At 56.1% G+C, this 22071-nt stretch overlaps 1 protein-coding gene across 1 annotated transcript in view; it reads left to right on the top strand.

Annotated features, from left to right (window-relative positions):
• The first annotated feature begins 3366 nt into the window (after nucleotides 1-3366).
• dnhd1 (dynein heavy chain domain 1) overlaps nucleotides 3367-22071 on the top strand; it is a 54731-nt gene continuing 36026 nt past the window's right edge. The window contains exons 1-9 of the mRNA XM_033023405.1: nucleotides 3367-3396; nucleotides 5914-6039; nucleotides 9443-9719; nucleotides 10846-10973; nucleotides 11352-11550; nucleotides 16713-16804; nucleotides 17882-18098; nucleotides 19082-19207; nucleotides 21922-22044. Coding sequence (XP_032879296.1) covers nucleotides 3367-3396; nucleotides 5914-6039; nucleotides 9443-9719; nucleotides 10846-10973; nucleotides 11352-11550; nucleotides 16713-16804; nucleotides 17882-18098; nucleotides 19082-19207; nucleotides 21922-22044 — 1318 coding nt within the window. The remainder of the gene's footprint in view (nucleotides 3397-5913; nucleotides 6040-9442; nucleotides 9720-10845; nucleotides 10974-11351; nucleotides 11551-16712; nucleotides 16805-17881; nucleotides 18099-19081; nucleotides 19208-21921; nucleotides 22045-22071) is intronic.

The following is a 22071-nucleotide window of genomic DNA, read 5'->3' as shown; positions in this document are numbered from 1 at the left end:
TAAGACTGCGCAAGTCATGTACAAAGCAAGACATAATTTACTTCCAAGAAATATACAAAAACTGTTTATGGAAAGACAGGGTGGGTTTAATTTGAGAGTGGAACGTAATTTAAAAAAACTCAATGTCAGAACAACTCTTAAAAGTATGTGCATAGCAATCTGTGGTGTGAATTTGTGGAATGGTCTGGAACAGGAGATAAAACTTAGCACAAACATAATTCAGTTTAAAAAGATGTACAAAAACACTTTTTTTAAAGGATACTGGGATGAGGATAGGTGATTGTGATATTTGTTATACTGATTGTATTGGGAAGGGTGATTGTAGGGTGATGGGTTGTATATATGACTAAGATACTGTATAGTATATGAGGGTTTTTTCTTTTCTTTTTTTCTCTCTTTTTTGTATGGCTTTGTAAATATTTGATTAGTGTATAAATGTAAATTATTTGGTGTACATATAGCTGCTGGTGTACATATGGTGTACATATAGCTGCTAAATTTGTATCAGATAATTATAAGCAGTTGAATAAGGGGTGGGAATGAATAAGCTTTGGCTTCTTCCTGCTCCTTTTCGGACACATACGATTTCATTTATTTATAGATATTGTTTATGACACTATAAATATTCTTGTTTTGTTTTTTGTATGCTGTTTCACACTTGCTTTTTATTCTTTTATTCTGTTCGAAATAAAGAATTAAATAAAATAAATAAATAAATAAATAAATAGACCCACAGTGCTGGAGTAACTCAGCGGGTCAGGCGGCATCTCTGGAGAGAAGGAATGGGTGACGTTTCGGGTTGAGACCCTTCTTCAGACTGGGAGTGACTGTGTGTGTGGAGTTTGCAGGCGTGTGACACTGGGTCACTGTGTGTGTGGTGTTTGCAGGCGTGGGACACTGGGTCACTGTGTGTGTGGTGTTTGCAGGTGTGGGACACTGGGTCACTGTGTGTGTGGTGTTTGCAGGTGTGGGACACTGGGAGCATGCTGAGGCGGTGGGGTCGGAGCGAAGCTGCTCTCTGCCATCGGCCTCAGCGCTGCGTGGTCAGCAGGTGACCAGACTGCTGCGGGTCAGCGGGGACAACCACTTCCCCCCACCGTCCAGCCAGCAGCTGAGGGCAGCGCTGAGTTCTGACCAGGAACTGGACACAGCACACAGGATGCAGGAGAAGATGATTGAGGTGAGCCCGGACCGACGGTCACACTACATAGAATGTGTAGGAAGCAACTGCAGATGCTGGCGTGAGGGTGGGGTGGGGATGAGGGTGGGGTATAGAGGGTGGTCTGAGGGTAGGATGAGGGTGGGGTGGGGTGTGGGTGAGGGTGAGGGGGGGTGACGGTGAGGATGGTCAGTGATGTTCCCCTTGCCACACCCCCCCAGGCTACGCTGAAGGAGATGCTGGTGTTCTGTGTGTGTATGGATGGGGTGGGGTTGGGAGTGGGTGTGTGTGGGGGTGAGGGTGGGTGAGGGGAGGGTGGGGGTGGGGTGATGGAGGTTGGGTTGTGGGGTGTGGTGGTGTGTGGGGGGTGGGGGTGTGTTTTGTAGGTAGTGGGTTGCGGGGCGGAGTGGGGGTGGGTTTGAGGATGGCGGTGGGGGTGGTGGTGTGGGGAGGGTGGGTGGCGAGTTGGGTGGGGTGAGGTCGGTGGGGTGTGTTTTGAGGGTGGGGTGTGTGCTGAGTGCGTGTAGGCTGGCGCGTGTTGGGGGTGAGGGGAGGTGGGTGGGTTGAGGGTGGGGGTTGTTGTTGGGTTGTGGTGGGGGTGAGGGTGTGCGTGAAGGTGGTGCGTGGTGTGAGTGAGGGTGTGGGTGGGGGTTTGGGTGGGGTTGATGGGGGGTGGGGGTGAGGACGGTCAGTTGATGTACCCCTTGCCGCACCCCACCAGGCCGGGCTGAAGGAGATGCTGATGGTCCGTGCTCGGCACGTGTGCTGTTGGAGACACACCAGGCGATTGTGAGTTGGTGGCCGCGGTGTTGGCGGAGATGCAAGACTGGGCACCCGAGCAGCTGCAGGAACGCATCACTCTGCTGAAGAAGTGGGAGGGACGAGCGAGGAGGGGGAGGGGCTACTTTTCCCCGCACCGTCTGCTGCTGCTCAACTGCAGCTGCATTCAGCATGTGGTGGGTAGGTGATGCCTAACCCCGACTACTGACCTCCCCGACTACTGACCTCCCCAACTACTGATCCCCCTACTACTGACCCCCCGACTACTGACCCCCGACTACTGACCCCCCCGACTACTGACCCCCCCACTACTGACCCCCCGACTACTGACCCCCCCAACTACTGACCACCCCGACTACTGACCCCCCCACTACTGACCCCCCGACTACTGACCCCCCCGACTACTGACCCCCCGACTACTGACCTCCCCCAACTACTGATCCCCCTACTACTGACCCCCCGACTACTGACCCCCCCGACTACTGACCTCCGACTACTGACCCCCCCCGACTACTGACCCCCCCGACTACTGACCTCCCCGACTACTGACCCCCCGACTACTGACCCCCGATTACTGACCCCCCGACTACTGACCTCCCGACTACTGACCCCCCCGCACTACTGACCCCCCGACTACTGACCCCCGATTACTGACCCCCCCGACTACTGACCTCCCGACTACTGACCCCCCCAACTACTGACTCCCCCGACTACTGACCCTGACTATTGACCCCCGTCATGTGCCAGTCGTGCCCCACACACACTCAATCACTCACTCACACGCACTGGTGTACAGGGGACTTGCACACTCACTCATGCGCACACCCTCGCCCTCACACACTGGTGTACAAGTGACTTACACACTCACCCTCACACTGGTGTACAGTGGATACACACTCACTCACACTCGCCCTCACACGGGTGTACAGGGACACACACTCACACGCCCTCACACTGCTGTACAGGGGACTTGCACACTCACTGAATCACCATCACACGTGTACAGGGGACTGGCACACTCACTGATGCCCCCCCCCCCACTGTACAGGGGACTTGCACACTCACTGACACCCCCACACTAGTGTACAGGGGACTTGCACACTCACTGACACCCCCACACTGGTGTACAGGGGACTTGCACACTCACTGACACTCCCCCACTGGTGTACAGGGGACTTGCACACTAATTGACACACCATCACACGTGTACAGGGTCCACGTATGTCAGACGGTTGCTGGTTGGCGTGACCCCTCACACGCTGGGACTAACCCCAGTGACGGGCTGACGTTGTGTTGCAGTCCCTGCGCTGCAGGCGATGCTGCATGACATGCGGGCGCTGGTGGAGCAGCAGGTGGAGCTGCAGCTGGACCAGCTGACCTTGGACCTGACCATCGCTGTGGAACTGCTGCTTGACCGGCCCACAAACATGTTCCTCTTCGGCACCTACACCGGCGTGGTAACTCCTGGGGGCAGGGCAGGGTGGGGGCGGGGGTGGGGGGCAGGGCAGGGACTGGGGGGCAGGGCAGGGGCAGGGGTGGGTGGCACGGGGAGGGGTGGGGGGAGGCTGGGGGCAGGGGGTGGGACAGCGGGGCCGGGTGGGGGCAATGTTGGGGGTGGAGAGGTGCAGAGGACTGGGATAGGGGCGGGGTGGATTGACAGGGCGACGAAGCTGAAGTTGGGAATGGAGGGGGTGGGGGTGAGGATGGGGGGTTTTGGTTGGGAAGGGAATGACGTGGAGAGGGATGTTGGGATGAGGAGGGTGTGCGTATGGAGGGGGTTTAAGGTCAGATGGGGCTGGGCGTGGGTCAAACAGAGACACACACACACACTCACACAGATGCACACAGACAGAGGGTCAGTCAGGCACACACAGACAGACAAACATACAGACACACCCTGGACCATGACCCCACAGACGAGCACCAGGCCACTATCTCTAGCACCATCACTGACTTCATCAACTCCGGCTCCCTGCCCTCCCAAGCCTCCAACCTCATCGTTCCCCAGCCCCACACGGCCCAATTTTACCTTCTCCCCAAAATCCACAAACGTGCCCTACCGAACACGTTCGTGCCCTACCGAACTTATCTCCACATACCTCGACTCCATCCTATCCCTCCTGGTTAAATCCCTTCCTACCTATGTTCAAGACACCTCGGACACTCGCCGTCGTCTCCGGGCATTCCGTTCTCTAGGCCCCCATCCCCTCATATTCACCATGGACATCCAGTCACTCCACACCTCCACCCCCACCAGGAGGGTCTCAAAGCCCTCCGGTTCTTCCTTGACCGCAGAAGCAACCAATCCCCGTCTACAGATACTCTCCTCCGCCTAGCGGAGCTGGTCCTTACCCTTAATAACTTTTCGTTTGACTCCTCCCATTTCCTCCAAATCCAAGGCGAATGGGCCCCAGCTATGCCTGCCTCTTTGTAGGGTATGTCGAACAATCCTTGTTCGAGATGTACCAGGGCCCCATCACCGACATCTATCTCCGTTACATCGACGATTGCATTGGTGCTACCTCCTGCACCCACACACAACTCACTGACTTCACCACTAACTTCCATCCGCCACTCAAATACACCTGGACCATTTTCGACATTCCCTCCCATTTCTTGACCTCACTATCTCCATCGCAGGTGATAGACTTCTGACCGACATCCACTATAAACCTACTGACTCCCATGGCTATCTAGACTACACTTCTTCCCACCCTACTTCCTGTAAGGACTCCATCCCCTACTCCCAATTCCTCCATCTACGCCGTATCTGCTCCCAGGATGAGTTGTTCCACACCAGGGCATCGGACATGTCCTCATTCTTCAGGGAACGGGGGATCCCCTCCCCTACCATACATGAGGCGTCTTTTCACCACCTCCAACATGACCCCACCACTCGCCACATCTTCCCATCTCCCCCCCTGTCTGCTTTCCGCAAAGCCCGCTCCCTCCGTAACTCACTGGTCAATTCTTCCCTTCCCTCCCGCACCACCCTCTCACCGGGCACTTTCCCTTGCAACTGCAAGTGATGCTACACTTGTCGCTTTACCTCCCCCCTCGACTCCATTCAAGGACCCAAGCAGTCGTTCCAGGAGCGACAGAGGTTCACATGCACCTCCTCCAACCTCATCTATTGCATCCGCTGCTCAAGATGTCAGCTGAACTACATCGGTGAGACCAAGCGTAGGCTTGGCGATCGTTTCGCCGAACTCCTCCGCTCAGTCCGCATTAACCAACCTGATCTCATTCCGTATCCGACCTTTCTGTCCTGGGCCTCCTCCACCGGAAAGTGAGCACCACCGGAAATTGGAGGAGCAGCACCTCATATTCCGCTTGGTCTTAGTCTGGTCTTAGTCTGCACCCTAGCGGCATGAACATTGACTTCTCCAATTTCCGGTAGCCCTTGCTGTCTCCTCCCCTTCTCAGCTCTCCCTCAGCCCTCGGGCTCCTCCTCTTCCTTTCTCCTTTCTTCTCCCCACCCTATATCTGGAGGTCTGAAGAAGGGTTTTGGCCCGAAACGTTGCCTATTTCCTTCGCTCCATAGATGCTGCTGCACCCGCTGAGTTTCTCCAGCACTTTTGTCTACCTACACACACACACAGGCACACACAAGCACATACACACACAGACAGACACACACGCAGGCGCACACATGCACAGACAGAGAGTCAGACAGGCACACACAGACACACATACACACACACCACACAGGCAACAGACACATACAGACACACTCAAACGCACACACTCGCAGACGCACACAGGCACATGCACACACACAGTCACGCACACAGACAGACACACACGCAGTCATGCACGCACACAGTCACGCACACACACACACGCAGTCATGCACACGGAACACAGACAGACATGCACACAGTCACGCACACGCACGCAGTCACACACACGCAGTCAGCACACACCAGCAGTCGCTCTGCTCTCTCTCTAACGGCCCCATTGGTGTTTCCCAGCGGGATAGTTACAGTCGCGGCACGGCGGAATACCACAGGCGGCTGGAATCGTTGCTGGCGCTGGTGCAGGTTGTCCGCCAGGAATTCCTGCAGCACACCTCGTACCGGGACAAGGAGGAGGAGCAGGTAAATCCGCCGGGGATCCGGAGAGGCTGCCGGAGCCTGGGGTGGGGGAGCGGAGGGGCACAGGCAGGCAGGCAGATCTCCCTGGGATTGGCAGCGGGGAATGGAGGGAAGATCCCGATCTCTCATCCCAGGCATCGAGGAATCAACTCTGCATCTGGTCACTGAGCATGGAAACAGCAGCCCAGCCCGTCCCATTTACCCCAGAGCCTATCATTATATCTGTACAAACGATGTTTCTGCAGCTTCCTCTGGCAGCTCGTTCCAGATACCGAGCATTGTCCCTGAGGTCCCTCGTAAATCTCGCCCACTCATTGAATTGAATACTTTATTTTCACATGTGAGGTCACAGTGCAATTCTCTACTTGCGAACCCAATGTATGTAAATATTCGACACATAAAGGGCACTGACAAAGTCACAAAGTAACCCGTGCCAGGTCCTTTCTTGTTCTTCACTCCCTCCACCATTGCTCCCATTGGCATGACCTCCGATCCCGCGGCCCGTGCTTCACTGTCGCCACACCGGCCTCCTCCACGTTCGCCACCGGGTCCCCTCCTAACGCCTCCGCAGTGCCGACCCAGGCCCCAGGCCCCAGCCGCTGGCTCCACCGACGCAGGCCCCAGCCACGGGCTCCACTGACCCAGGCCCCAGCCACAGCTCCACCGACCCAGGCCCCAGCTGCCGGCTCCACCGACCCAGGCCCCAGCCGCGGGCTCCACCGACACAGGCCCCAGCTGCCGGCTCCACCGACCCAGGCCCCAGCCGCGGGCTCCACCGACACAGGCCCCAGCCGCGGGCTCCACCGACCCAGGCCCCAGGCCCCAGCAGCGGGCTCCACCGACCCAGGCCCCAGCCGCGGGCTCCACCGACCCAGGCCCCAGCCACAGCTCCACCGACCCAGGCCCCAGCTGCCGGCTCCACCGACCCAGGCCCCAGCCGCGGGCTCCACCGACACAGGCCCCAGCAGCGGGCTCCACCGACCCAGGCCCCAGCTGCCGGCTCCACCGACCCAGGCCCCAGCCGCGGGCTCCACCGACACAGGCCCCAGCAGCGGGCTCCACCGACCCAGGCCCCAGCTGCCGGCTCCACCGACCCAGGCCCCAGCCGCGGGCTCCACCGACACAGGCCCCAGCTGCCGGCTCCATCGACCCAGGCCCCAGCTGCCGGCTCCATCGACCCAGGCCCCAGCCGCGGGCTCCACCGACCCAGGCCCCAGCTGCCGGCTCCACCGACCCAGGCCCCAGCTGCCGGCTCCATCGACCCAGGCCCCAGCTGCCGGCTCCACCGACCCAGGCCCCAGCTGCCGGCTCCATCGACCCAGGCCCCAGCCGCGGGCTCCACCGACCCAGGCCCCAGCTGCCGGCTCCATCGACCCAGGCCCCAGCCGCGGGCTCCATCGACCCAGGCCCCAGCCACGGGCTCCACTGACCCAGGCCCCAGCAAGAGCTCCACCGACCCAGGCCCTAGCCGCGGGCTCCACCGACACAGGCCCCAGCTGCCGGCTCCACCGACCCAGGCCCCAGCCGCGGGCTCCACCGACACAGGCCCCAGCTGCCGGCTCCATCGACCCAGGCCCCAGCTGCCGGCTCCACCGACCCAGGCCCCAGCTGCCGGCTCCATCGACCCAGGCCCCAGCCGCGGGCTCCACCGACCCAGGCCCCAGCCACGGGCTCCACTGACCCAGGCCCCAGCAAGAGCTCCACCGACCCAGGCCCCAGCCGCGGGCTCCACTGACCCAGGCCCCAGCTGCCGGCTCCACCGACCCAGGCCCCAGCAGCGGGCTCCATCGACCCAGGCCCCAGCTGCCGGCTCCACCGACCCAGGCCCCAGCAGCGGGCTCCATCGACCCAGGCCCCAGCCGCGGGCTCCATCGACCCAGGCCCCAGCTGCCGGCTCCACCGACCCAGGCCCCAGCAGCGGGCTCCATCGACCCAGGCCCCAGCTGCCGGCTCCATCGACCCAGGCCCCAGCCGCGGGCTCCACCGACCCAGGCCCCAGCCGCGGGCTCCACCGACCCAGGCCCCAGCCACAGCTCCACCGACCCAGGCCCCAGCAGCGGGCTCCACCGACCCAGGCCCCAGCCGCGGGCTCCATCGACCCAGGCCCCAGCCGCGGGCTCCACCGACACAGGCCCCAGCTGCCGGCTCCATCGACCCAGGCCCCAGCTGCCGGCTCCATCGACCCAGGCCCCAGCCGCGGGCTCCACCGACCCAGGCCCCAGCTGCCGGCTCCACCGACCCAGGCCCCAGCTGCCGGCTCCATCGACCCAGGCCCCAGCTGCCGGCTCCACCGACCCAGGCCCCAGCTGCCGGCTCCATCGACCCAGGCCCCAGCCGCGGGCTCCACCGACCCAGGCCCCAGCCACGGGCTCCACTGACCCAGGCCCCAGCAAGAGCTCCACCGACCCAGGCCCCAGCCGCGGGCTCCACCGACACAGGCCCCAGCTGCCGGCTCCACCGACCCAGGCCCCAGCCGCGGGCTCCACCGACACAGGCCCCAGCTGCCGGCTCCACCGACCCAGGCCCCAGCTGCCGGCTCCATCGACCCAGGCCCCAGCCGCGGGCTCCACCGACCCAGGCCCCAGCCACGGGCTCCACTGACCCAGGCCCCAGCAAGAGCTCCACCGACCCAGGCCCCAGCCGCGGGCTCCACTGACCCAGGCCCCAGCTGCCGGCTCCACCGACCCAGGCCCCAGCAGCGGGCTCCATCGACCCAGGCCCCAGCTGCCGGCTCCACCGACCCAGGCCCCAGCAGCGGGCTCCATCGACCCAGGCCCCAGCCGCGGGCTCCATCGACCCAGGCCCCAGCTGCCGGCTCCACCGACCCAGGCCCCAGCCACAGCTCCACCGACCCAGGCCCCAGCCGCGGGCTCCACCGACCCAGGCCCCAGCCATGGGCTCCACCGACCCAGGCCCCAGCAAGAGCTCCACCGACCCAGGCCCCAGCCGCGGGCTCCACCGACCCAGGCCCCAGCCGCGGGCTCCACCGACCCAGGCCCCAGCCGCGGGCTCCACCGACCCAGGCCCCAGCCATGGGTTCCACCGACCCAGGCCCCAGCCGCGGGCTCCACCGACCCAGGCCCCAGCAAGAGCTCCACCGACACAGGCCCCAGCCACGGGCTCCACTGACCCAGGCCCCAGCCACAGCTCCACTGACCCCTGCACCAGCCATAGACCCCCTAAACCCGGGCCACAGCCATGGGCTCTACCGACACGTTAAGCTCGTCGACCTGTGAGACTCCACTGTTAAGCCGGTGCCCTCTAGTTTTAGAACGCTCCACACTGGGAGAACGATGGTGGATGTTTTGAATTTACTCAAGGCCCCCCGTGGTCTTGTCCACCTCAGTGAGGTCACCCCTCAGCCTCATACGTGGGCCCAGTGCTGACTGTGTCCTGTCCTGTGCAGGTGGAGTACCTGTGGAACAACTTCCTCCAGGCGTGTGACGAGGCCACGGAGTTTATCCGCAACCAGCGTGACAGCGTGCTGGATGCAATTTGGCAGGAGCGAGAGATGCTCACTGCAAGGGTGCTCGCCATCCAGGCCGACGTCAACGATGCCCGCTTCCAGGACCCCCAGCAGAATGCGGCCGCCATGCTGCAAGAGCTGCTGAAGATGCGAGAAGAGCTGCAGGCTGCAATGCAGAGCATGGAGGCACTGAACAACACACAGGATGCCATCAAAGGTAACCACGGTGACATTATTGTTCTATCCACAAGTACGGCAGATACAGGTACAATCAGACAACACACAAAAACATTGTGACAGCGGGCGGCATGGTGTAGCAGCGGTAGAGTTGCTACCTCACAGCGTCAGAGACCCGGGTTCCATCCTGACTACGGGTGCTGTCTACAGAGTTTGTACGTTCTCCCCGTGACCTGCATGGGTTTTCTCCGAGATCTTTGGTTTCCTCCCACACTTCAAAGACGTGCAGGTTTGTAGGTTAATTGGCTTGGTGTATGTGTAAATTGTCCCTCGTGTGTGTAGGATAGTGTTAGTGTGCGGGGATCGCTGGTCAACACAGACTCGGTGGGTCGGTGGGCCTGTTTGCACGCTGTATCTCGAAAGTAAATTGAACTAAATGAGAGTGAAACTGAAGACATCAGGCAAAAGTACACAATTAGATAACAAGTCCATGGTTGGGCAAGTGGAGGCCCACAGGGATCTGTTCGCAAGATGTGATTAGGGTTGTGCACGTTGGTTCAAACATCCTGACCACTGCAGAAAAGTAACTGTTGCTCAACCTGGTGGTGTGGGTCTTGTTCAAGGGAGCCCACGGCTGGTGTGGGTCTTCATGCTTCTGTACATCCAACCTGGCAATATGGCATATATCCATGCTATATCTATGTATTCAATAGACACAACATGCTGGAGTAACCAGATGTGGGCACGAGACTGTCTGGGTGTGTCAAGGTGGCAGACACTGTTTGGGAGTGTAGAGGTCACAGATACCGTGTCAGTTGGTGCAGACGGTAGACACGTGTCTGGGAATGTGGAGGTGGCAGACACCCCTGGGTGCAGTGTCTGGTGAACAGGTGAGGCAGCCAGCGGCTGGGCGCGGTGTCTGGTGAACAGGTGAGGCAGCCAGCGGCTGGGCGCGGTGTCTGGTGAACAGGTGAGGAAGCCAGCGGCTGGGCGCGGTGTCTGGTGAACAGGTGAGGCAGCCAGCGGCTGGGCGCGGTGTCTGGTGAACAGGTGAGGCAGCCAGCGGCTGGGCGCGGTGTCTGGTGAACAGGTGAGGCAGCCAGCGGCTGGGCGCGGTGTCTGGTGCTCTGTAACCTGTTCCCCCGTGTGTGTCGACCAATCTACAGGCGAACCATTCGATCTGACGTTTGTGGCGGCGACAGAACTACAGGTCAACTCCAGGAGGGAGCTGTGGAACGTTTACTACACTGCCTTCCTGGAGGTGAAAGACTGGAAGAGGACACTGCTGTCCCAGGTACGCCATCCCCTGCCCCAGCCCACTGCAGTGGGCCATCTCTTCATTATATGTCACCTTGGTCAGGCCACACGTGGACTACTGTGTTCTGATTTAGGCAGGTGGGGCAGGTGGGGGTGGAGGTGGGGGGCGGGAAAAGGAGGAGCATGACAGGGTGGGACAGTGCAGGGCGGCAGGGTGGGATGAGGCAGGATGGGGTGGGGCAAGGCAAGGAGAAGGCAGAGTTGGGCAGGGCGGGGTGGGGTGGGGCAGGGCAGGGTGGGATGGCGCATGGCAGGATGGGGTGGGGTGGGATGGTGGGGCGGGGCAGGGTGGAGTGGGACAGGGTGGGGGAGGGCAGGGGGAGGGAGCTCTTATCTCTGACTCGTTGCGCCTCAGTTTAAGCTGCAGCAGGTGAGGCTGGAGCTGGATGGCTGGCTGGCAATAGTGGAGCAGCTGCGAGCCCACATCCCGGCCGATGATGGTGTCCTGCTAGCCTTTTTCGAGGTGGTTTCCGTGTTCAGGAGATTCCTGCCCATCCTGGCCGACATGTGTCAACCAGAGATGAAGGAGAGGCACTGGAGAGCCATCTTCACAGGTGAGGCGTCTGGTCCACCACAACTCTGACAGGCACCACAGGCTGGGTATGGACAGACAGAGCAGCGCAGGTGGGAAAGGTGCTGGAGGCGATTGTCAAAGATGTTATAGCAGCGCATTTGGAAAGCAGTGACAGGATCGGTCAAAGTCAGCATGGATTCATGGTGGAAATCATGCTTGACTAATCTTCTGGAATGTTTTGAGGATCTAACAAGTAGAATGGATAAGGGAGAGCCAGTGGATGTGGTGTATCTGGATTTTTTTAAAGCCTTAGACAAGGTCCCACAGCAGAGATTAGTATGCAAAATAGAAAGATTAAAGGAGAACTTACCGTTTGAAGTTTGTTCTTTATTATATGAGAAGTTGAAGTGAGGGAATATGTGAAGAGCCCGCCAGCCCGCATGCGCATCAATCTTCAGAGCAACTGTATGAAACCATAGACTAGTTGCAGAACTTAAACTATAGAAAGACTAACGAGACTAGAGTTACCGGATGATCTTTTATGAGAATCAGGGTTGAGAGTGGAGGGCACGTATTCCCTCACTTCAATTTCTCATAAAATAGAGATCAAACTTCAAATGGTAAGTTCTCGTTTAATCTTTCTATTTTATTTTGAAGTCACGTGAGTGACTACGTGAAGCCTTCAAAGCTATGTGGTTTCATGCAGTAACCCAATCTGTGTGTGAAACACTTAAACAAATCAGACATGGGTTTTTACAAAATGATGCTAACTTGCATACATGGCCATTGCTCTTAATCGGACCATAGTCCCAATTGGCTTTGAGTTAGACAATAACTCATGCAACCCTGTTTAGAATTCTATCTGCAAATATCCAGACATATTCAACCAAATATTATAACTTCAGAACACGCACTATGTAAGCTTCTTGCTGTATGATAAAAGGGAAATATCTATTCTATTGGCTGCTAATGAGCCATCAGCAATCTCTTGAGAGACTATTAAATAACAACTAGACCAAGGGCAGACCCGTTGGGTCTGCTCCCCCACCGCAGCCATTCCCTACCCATAGCCCCTACGGGAGACGTGGTCCTCCAACTCAAGCGGCCCAGGAATGAGCAGTGCGGCTGGTTTTAAATGGCGTCTTTGAGGCGAGATGCGGGCGCCAGCAGCCGTTATGGTCGCTGGCCAGCAGGAGGTGACAAAATGAGTGAGTGGGGGGGGGGGGGGGGGGGGGGGGGGAGGGGGAGAAGGTTTTAATGAAAAATGTGGACATAAACATAACGAAATCTAATGAGGAGCGGATAGTTGGAATGGAAAGTGAAATGTCTACCGAAATGGCTGCTTCTATGGGTGAGAAGCCAGTTTATTTTTGAAATATTGGGGGGTGTGGGGGGGGGGGGGGGGAGAAGGATTTGATTTAAAACGTGTACTTAAACACGACGAAATGTAATGAGGAGCGGATACTTAGAAAGAAAAGCGAAATCTCTACCGAAATGGAAATGATCTCGGAGATTGAGCGTCTGGATTTGGCGTGGCAATGAATCAAAGGAGGAAATGCAGCCGGCAGCCGTACATGTAAATGGATCCATTCCGATTGGACATCTGCGAGCATCGGCCATTCCGATTGGACAGCTGCGAGTATTGGGCATTGTGACATCACACGATGGAACGAATCAAAAGGCAGAAAGGCAGCCGGACGGCAGCCAGACGGCAGGCGGCAGGCACAGAGTTTTAATAGTATATAGATAGATGAAGAAACTATCTTTCATCTCATAGGTACTAGCAAGCTCAGTGTACATAATAACACCCCCAATCTCCGATCTTGTGGGTATGCTGTCAACTTCAAATGTATGCAACCATGCCCGTTTTGCTTTATGAGATCATTCCCATAACAAGCTACCCTAATGTCAGTCATGACCCAGACACCGAGCTAGAGATTGAGTAAAGACTGTGTCTTTGTGCTGAAATCAGTTGCTAAAAGCATAATCAACAAAGATACTGCTCCCATTAGGAATACAGTAGATGAATATCTGCATAATAATTTACTGATGTACATATTTCTACTATCTATTTATTTTATTCATTGATTTTGCCGGTAATATGAGAGTAAATGGTTGATTGTGTTTTTGTTCTTTTAAATCTTTTTATCCTGTGCCTTTTATTGTATACCACTGAAGGAGATGCACTGAAATTTTGTTGTACAGTTGCTGTGCAATGACAATAAAACGTATTCTATTCTATTCTATTCTATAGCACACCACGATGACGGTAGGCCTTTAGAGCGGTCATTGATGCGCATGCGGGATGGCGGGCTCTTCACGTAGTCACTCACGTGACTTTGAAATAAAATTAGTGCACGTGGTATTAGGAGTAGGGTATTGACATGGATAGAGAACTGGTTGGTAGACAGGAAACAAAGAGTAGGAATTAACGGGTCCTTTTCAGAATAGCAGGCAATGACTAGTGGGGTGCCGCAAGGCTTGGTGCTGGGACCCCATTTGTTTACAATATATATTAACGGTTTAGACAAGGGAATTAAATGTGACATCTCCAAGTTTGCAGATGACACAAAGATGGGTGGCAGTGAGTGTGAGCTGAGATGAGGATATTATGAGGATGCAGGGTGACGGATAGGTTAGGTGAGTGGGCAGATGCATGGCAGATGCAGTATATTGTGGATAAATGTGAGGTTATCCACTTTGGCGGCAAGAACAAGAAGGCAGATTATTATCTGAATAGTGTCAGATTAGGAGAAGGGGAGATTTAACAAGACCCAGTGTTTAAGAAGGAACTGCAGATGCTGGAAAATCGAAGGTACACAAAAATGCTGGAGAAACGCAGCAGGTGCAGCAGCATCTATGGAGCGAAGGAAATAGGCAACGTTTCGGGCCAAAACTTTGCCTATTTCCTTCGCTCCATAGATGCTGCTGCACCCGCTGAGTTTCTCCAGCATTTTTGTGTACCTTTAACAAGACCCAGTTGTGCTTGTAAATCAGTTACTGAAAGTAAGCTTGCTGGTTCAGCATGCAGTGAAGAAGGCTAATGGCATGTTGGCCTTCATAGCGAGAGGATTTGAGTTTTGGAGCAAGGAGGTCCTGCAGCAGTTGTACAGGGCCCTGGTGAGGCCGCACCCAGTGTATTGTGTGCAATTTTGGTCTCCTAATTTGAGGAAGGACATTATTGCTATTGAGGGAGTGAAGCGTAGGTTCACCGGGGTAATTCCCGGGGTGGCGGGACTGCCATAAGATGAAAGATCGACTGGGCTTGTATTCACTGGAATACAACTGGAAGGATGAGAGGTGATCTCATAGAAACACATAGAATTCTTAATGGATTGGACAGGCTAGATGCAGGAAATTTTTTTTGATGTTGGAGTCCTGAACCAGAGGTCACAGTTTAAGAATAGAGGGTCGGCCATTTAGGACTGATATGAGGAAAAACGTTCTTCATCCAGAGAGTTGTGAATCTGTGTTATTCTCTGCCTCAGAAGGCAGTGGAAGCCAATTCAAGAGAGTGTTAGAAAGGGACGTTTTCAAGAGAGTGTTAGAAAGGGCTAAAGGAATCAAGGGTTATGGGGAAAAGCAGGAACCAGGTTGTGATTTTAGATGATTAGCCATGATCATATTGAATGGTGGTGCTGTCTCGAAGGGCTGGGTGGGGAAGGGGCAGGGCTGCCTGTGACTGGTGTGGGTGGGGAAGGGGCAGGGCTGGGTGTGGGTGTGGAAGGGGCAGGGCTGGGTGTGGGTGGGGAAGGGGCAAGGCTGGGTGTGGGTGGGGAAGGGGCAGGGCTGGGTGTGGGTGGGGAAGGGGCAGGGCTGGGTGTGGGTGTGGAAGGGGCAGGGCTGGGTGTGGGTGGGGAAGGGGCAGGGCTGGGGGTGGGTGGGGAAGGGGCAAGGCTGGGTGTGGGTGGGGAAGGGGCAAGGCTGGGTGTGGGTGTGGAAGGGGCAGGACTGGTGTGGGTGGGGAAGGGGCAGGGCTGGGTGTGGGTGTGGAAGGGGCAGGGCTGGGTGTGGGTGGGGAAGGGGCAGGGCTGGGTGTGGGTGTGGAAGGGGCAGGGCTGGGTGTGGGTGGGGAAGGGGCAGGGCTGGGTGTGGGTGGGGAAGGGGCAGGGCTGGGTGTGGGTGTGGAAGGGGCAGGGCTGGGTGTGGGTGGGGAAGGGGCAGGGCTGGGTGTGGGTGTGGAAGGGGCAAGGCTGGGTGTGGGTGTGGAAGGGGCAGGACTGGTGTGGGTGGGGAAGGGGCAGGGCTGGGTGTGGGTGTGGAAGGGGCAGGGCTGGGTGTGGGTGTGGAAGGGGCAGGGCTGGGTGTGGGTGGGGAAGGGGCAAGGCTGGGTGTGGGTGTGGAAGGGGCAGGGCTGGTGTGGGTGGGGAAGGGGCAGGGCTGGGTGTGGGTGTGGAAGGGGCAGGGCTGCCTGTGACTGGTGTGGGTGTGGAAGGGGCAGGGCTGGGTGTGGGTGTGGGTGGGGAAGGGGCAGGGCTGGGTGTGTGGGTGGGAAGGGGCAAGGCTGGGTGTGGGTGGGGAAGGGGCAAGGCTGCCTGTGGACTGGTGTGGGTGGGGAAGGGGCAGGGCTGGGTGTGGGTGGGGATAGGGGCAAGGCTGGGTGTGGGTGGGGAAGGGGGCAAGGTGGGTGTGGGTGGGAAGGGGCCAAGGCTGGGTGTGGGTGGGGAAGGGGCAGGGCTGGGTTGGTTGTGGGGAAGGGGCAAGGCTGGGTGTGGGTGGGGAAGGGGCAAGGCTGGGTGTGGGTGGGGAAGGGGCAAGGCTGGGTGTGGGTGGGGAAGAGGCAGGGCTGCCTGTGACTGGTGTGGGTGGGGAAGGGGCAGGCTGGGTGTGGGGGGGAAGGGGCAGGGCTGGGTGTGGGTGTGGAAGGGGCAGGGCTGGGTGTGGGTGGGAAGGGCAGGGCTGGGTGTGGGTGGGGAAGGGGCAGGGCTGGGTGTGGGTGGGGAAGGGGCAGGGCTGGGTGTGGGTGGGGAAGGGGCAGGGCTGGGTGTGGGTGGGGAAGAGGCAGGGCTGGGTGTGGGTGTGGAAGGGGCAAGGCTGGGTGTGGGTGGGGAAGGGGCAAGGCTGGGTGTGGGTGTGGAAGGGGCAGGGCTGGGTGTGGGTGGGGAAGGGGCAGGGCTGGGTGTGGGTGGGGAAGGGGCAGGGCTGGGTGTGGGTGGGGAAGAGGCAGGTCTGGGTGTGACTGGTGTGTTGTTCTGGTTGCAGAGATGGGCGAGGCCTGGAATGCAATGTGGCCGATCACCATCGGGGATCTTTTAGTTTACAATCTCCCGGCCTACTCCGAGTTCATCAGTCAGGTGAGTGAGAGCCGGTGTGGGGGAGCACGGGGCAGGTGATATGAGAGGTTGAAACAGTGCAGAACGCTCTCACTGGTGATAGCTTGATCTGGTCATCGTCTCACAGTGTGAAAACTGGCCCTTCGGCCCAACTTGCCCATACCGGCCATCATGTCCCATCTATCGGCCGGTCCTAGCCCCAGCTCACGGACAGCGGTAGTGCAGAAGCCCAGACATGCTGACCTGCATGGAATGGGATGCAGTTGTTCCTGGTGACCTGGTTCCCATCTCCGAACCATCTTAACCTTCTGCTGGACAAGGTCAGGTTAAACTGCTCAAATTGTAAAAAGCACCCTATCAGGATGCATCAGGGCCGCCAGAAACTGCAGAGAGTTGTGGATGCAGCCCAGACCATCACACAGACCAGAATCCCCATCATCGACTCCATCTACATTTCGCGCTGCCTCGGGAAAACAGCCAACATAATCAAGGACTTGTCCCCGTCCCACCCTGGTCATTCCCTCTTCTCCCCGCTCCCGTCCGGAGGAAGGTTCAGAACCTTGAAGCCCCGTACCACCAGACGCAGGAACAGCTTCTTCCCTGCTGTTAGAAGACTACGGAGCAATCCTCCCATTAGCCCCGATCTTCCAACCTACCCAAATGTGGATGCTGAACTAGTTCCGTGTAGCTGTCATGCTGTAACACTATTTTCTTCACTTGGATGTTTATTTTGCTTGCACTGTGTGCAGTACCTGGGTATGGCTTGGTTGTACTCGTGTACAATGTGATTTGACAGGATAGCAACAAACAAAGTGTTTCACTGTGTCTCAGTACACGTAACCATAATAAACCCACCCCAATATCAATGGGAAATTGTAGGTAGACACAAAAAGCTGGAGTAACTCAGCGTGACAAGCAGCATCTCTGGAGAGAAGGAATGGATGACTTTTTGAATCGAAGAAGGGTCTCGACCTGAAACATCACAGATTCCTTCTCTCCAGAGATGCCGCCTGTCCCGCTGAGTTACTAAAGCATTTTGTGTCTACCTTTGATTTAAACCAACATCTGCAGTTCCTCCCTACACTGTGTTTGTTCCAGGTCTTGGCTAAGGCGAGGAAGGAGTGGGAAGTGCACAAACTGATGGTGTCGGTGGAGAGGTTTTGGAAGAGCTTTGAGTTCCGGCTGGTGACGCACATCGCCATGGTTCGTGCGGTGGAGACCCACCCCCACAGATCGTTCCGGTCCCGTCCTCACAGGGTTCACCCGCGCACCGTCAGCTGGACTGCCAAAGACAGCGGAACGTTGAAGCTTATCGGTGAGTGTCCAGACCCTTCTCCCTCAGACCGGCCCCCTACCCCCCAGCTCTGCTCCCCAGGGGATGTCCACAACCCACACACTCTCCTGGTGACCACAGGAAAACACAGCAATGCCCCAGGGCTCATTTTGTTTTGTCTGGTCTTTGTAACCAGTGCTGTTACTCCCTGTGTCCCCAACATCCCTCTAGTTCCCCCAGTCCATTCAAACACCTGGAACATGTGGCAGCAATATGTGGCCACCTTGTGCCTGGTGAAAAGCGTCGCCTCATCCGAAAACATTGACGCTCAGGAGAGGAAGGAAACACTGCTGACAGGAGAGGGTGAAAAACAACATTTGTGATCCTGCCTCCACAGGTGCTGCCTGACCTCCTGACTACTTCCATCATTAAGGCGAATCAGCTCTGGTTCCTTGGGTATCTTCCACCTTGCACCAAGGATAGACACAAAATCCTGGAGTAACTCAGCGGAACAGGCAGCATCTCTGGAGAGATTCAAATTGAGAAACTCAATTAGATTCAGAAGACGCATTCTAAAACTATGTTGACTATCCCTAATCAGCCCCTGGGTATCCAAATGCATATATATATTATCCCTCAGAAGCCTCTCCAGCAAGTAGCCAAACATTTCTGGTGATGTTGGGCTCACCAGTCTATTTTTCCCAAGCTTATCCTTATGGCCCTTCTTAAATAGAGGCACAACATTGGCCACAGTCCAGCTGTCTGGACTGGACTAAATTAATCTCTGCCTACATGTCATCAATATCCCTTCATTCCCTACCTGTGAATATCTAAACGTCTCTGAAATATCACTGTTGCATCTGCTTCCACCACCACCCTTGGCAGCACCTTCTGTGGGTCAGGAGGTACGAGTCTGATGGAGTCCATGGGTCTGAGGGTCTAGGTCTGACAGGGCCTGTGGGTCTGGGTCTGAGGGGTATGAGAGTCCATGGGTCCCAGACTGATGGGTCTCTGTCTGCTGGCAGAGATTGGGCAGCTGCAGTGGCACGTGGACGACAGCATGATGACCCTGAGCAGCATCATGTCCAGCGCAGCCCCCATTGACGACCAACTGAAAGCTGGCAAGCTCAAGGAAATGATTGAACACTTTGGTGAGTTAAGTGAGCACTTGTCTAATGCCTGCCATCACCCCTCCACACCCCACTGCCCCATCCCCCTCTCTCTCTCTCTACCCTCCCCATCCCCCCCCCCCCCCCCCCCCCCCCTCCCCCATCCCCCTCCCCATCCCCCCTTAGAGTGAAGGGCAAAGCAGGCAAATGTAAGGAAGCTTGGCTGACGAGGGAAATTGAGACGTTAGTCAAAAACAAGAAGGATACATGGGACAGGTATAGGCAGCTGGGATCAAGTGCATCCCTGGAAGAGTTTCGGAAACTAAGGAGTTGTAGCGGGGCTCACAGGGGTCCAACCAACAACTAAGCGTCAACAGATGTGTGCATGAGACGTGTTTTATTCTCCACGATACAGCTCCCTTCTCCAAGGTCACGGGTTTGCCCGGCCTTAAACACCAATTCAGGTACAAACCCCGTGATTTGCGCCTCCCACACCGAGACGCTGCCCTCAAGAGCCGAGGGTTCATTGTGCCCGTGGCTTGCCACCACGTGCCGCCACAGAGTAAACTAAAAAAGGAAATCAGAAGGGCAAAAGGGGGCCAGGAGATAGCTCTGGCAGGTAGCATTAAGGACAATCCCAAAAGATTTTATAAATACATAAGAGGAGAAAGGGTAACTGGAGAGAGAGTGGGACCCCTCAGGAATCAAAGCGGTCACCTCTGTGTGGAGCCGCAGGAGATGGGCATGGTCCTCAATGAGTATTTCTCCTCTGTATTTACCGAGGAGAAAGACAGTAGGACGGAGGAAATTGAAGCAGTCACTGGAAGTGTCTTTTGAGCAGTCAAGGAAGTACTGAAGGTACTGTTGTGTATGAAGGTAGACAAATCTCCAGGGCCAGATCTGATATATCCGAGGACATTGCGGGAAACTAGAGAGGAAATTGCGGGAGCCCTGGTTGAAATTTACGAGTGGTCCTTAAATACAGGAGAGGTGCCGGAAGAATGGAGGGGGGCAAATGTTGTGCCTCTCTCTGTTCAAGAAGGGCTGCAGGGAAAATGCTGGTAACTATAGGCCGGTGAGCTTAACATCTGTAGTTGGTAAGTTACTGGAGAGTATTCTGAGGGATAGGATATGCAGGCATTTGGATGGGCAAGGGCTGATTAGGGACAGTCAGCATAGATTTGTACGTGGACTTTAGTAAGGCACAAGGTTCTGCATGGTAGGCTGCTCTGGAAGGTTAGATTGCATATGATTCAAGAAGAGATAGCTGAATGGATAGCAAATTGGCTCCATGGAAGGAAGCAGAAGGTGATGGTGGAAAGTTGCTGCTCAGAAATAGTGGGGACTATCGGTTAGTCTGATTTTGGTGGTTGGTAAGATTTTAGAGTCCATTATAAAGGATGAGGTTACTGAGTACTTAGAAGTTAACGATAAAATAGGCCAAAGTCACCATAGCTTTGTGAAGGGGAGGTCTTGCCTGACTAATTTAATGGAATTATTTGAAGAAGTAAATAATATATCAAACAAAGGAGTCAGGAGATGTTATATCCCTGGATTTTCAGAAAGCCTATGGTATGGTGCCACATGGGTAGCTGCTGAGGAAGATGAGAGCCCACGGCATCAAAGGGCAGGTACTAGCGTGGATAGCAGGTTGGCTGGATGGCAGAAGGTAAAGAGTGGCAATAAAGGGGGCTTTTCCCGATGGCTGCCAGTGACTAGCGGAGTTCCGCAGGGGTCGGTGCAGGGACCGCTACTCTTCACGTTGTATATTAATGATTTGGACGAGGGGATTGAAGGCTTTGTGGCCAAGATGATACGAAAATAGGTGGAGGGGCAGGTAATGTAGTGTAGAGAAAGCAGGGACTCTGCAGAAGGACTTGGACAGGTTGGGAGAGTGGGCAGAGAAGTGGCAGATGGAATATAGTGTAGCAAAGTGTGGAGTCATGCATTTTAGCAGTAGGAATAAAGGCGTAGATAATTTTCTAAATGGGGAGAGAAGCCAAAAATCAGAGGTGCAAAGGGACTTGGAGTGCTGGTGCAGGATTCCCAAAAAGTTAATCTACATGTCAAATCGGTAGTAAAGAAAGCAAACACAATGCTAGCATTTATTTCGAGAGGGTTTGTATACAAAAACAGGGATGCAATGCTGCGGCTCTATAAGGCGCTGGTCAGGCTGCATTTGGAATATTTTGAGCAGTTTTGGCCTCATATCTGAGGAAGGATGTGCTGGCTCTGGAGAAAGTCTTAGAATAAAGCGGAGGTCATTTAAGACTGAGGTGAGAAAAAACTTTTTCACCCAGAGAGTTGTGAATTTATGGAATTCCCTGCCACAGAGGGCAGTGGGGGCAAAATCACTGGATGGATTTAAGAGTGAGTTAGATAGAGCTCTAGGGGCTAGTGGAGTCAAGGGACATGGGGAGAAGGCAGGCACGGGTTATTGATAGGGGACGATCAGCCATGATCACATTGAATGGCGGTGCTGGCTCGAAGGGCCGAATGGCCTCCTCCTGCACCTATTTTCTATGTTTCTATGTTGTGGAGGCCAACTCAGCGGATATATTTAAGGCAGAGATAGATAGATTCTTGATTAGTGCAGGTGTCAGAGGTTATGGGGAGAAGGCAGGCCAATTGAGTTAGGAGAGATAGATCAGCCATGATTGAATGGCAGAGTAGACGATGGGCCGAATGGCCTAATTCTACACTTATCACATAATCTTATGATTAACGGTGCTCTTGTGTTCCCCCGTGTTGCTCAGGGGAACTTCTGGACCTGTGGAAGAATTTTCAGGATAGGTGGGTCTTCCTGCACCAGATCTCCTCTGAGATGGTGCTGAAGGCTCGGAAAGTGGACCTGACCTTGGTGAGTGTGCATGGCAGGGGTGGGACTGAGGAGGGGTGGGGAGTGG

Source organism: Amblyraja radiata, chromosome 6, assembly GCF_010909765.2.
Source record: "Amblyraja radiata isolate CabotCenter1 chromosome 6, sAmbRad1.1.pri, whole genome shotgun sequence".
Taxonomy (NCBI): domain Eukaryota; kingdom Metazoa; phylum Chordata; class Chondrichthyes; order Rajiformes; family Rajidae; genus Amblyraja; species Amblyraja radiata.
Note: the sequence above shows the minus strand (reverse complement) of the source record. Positions and strands in the feature narration are given on the sequence as shown.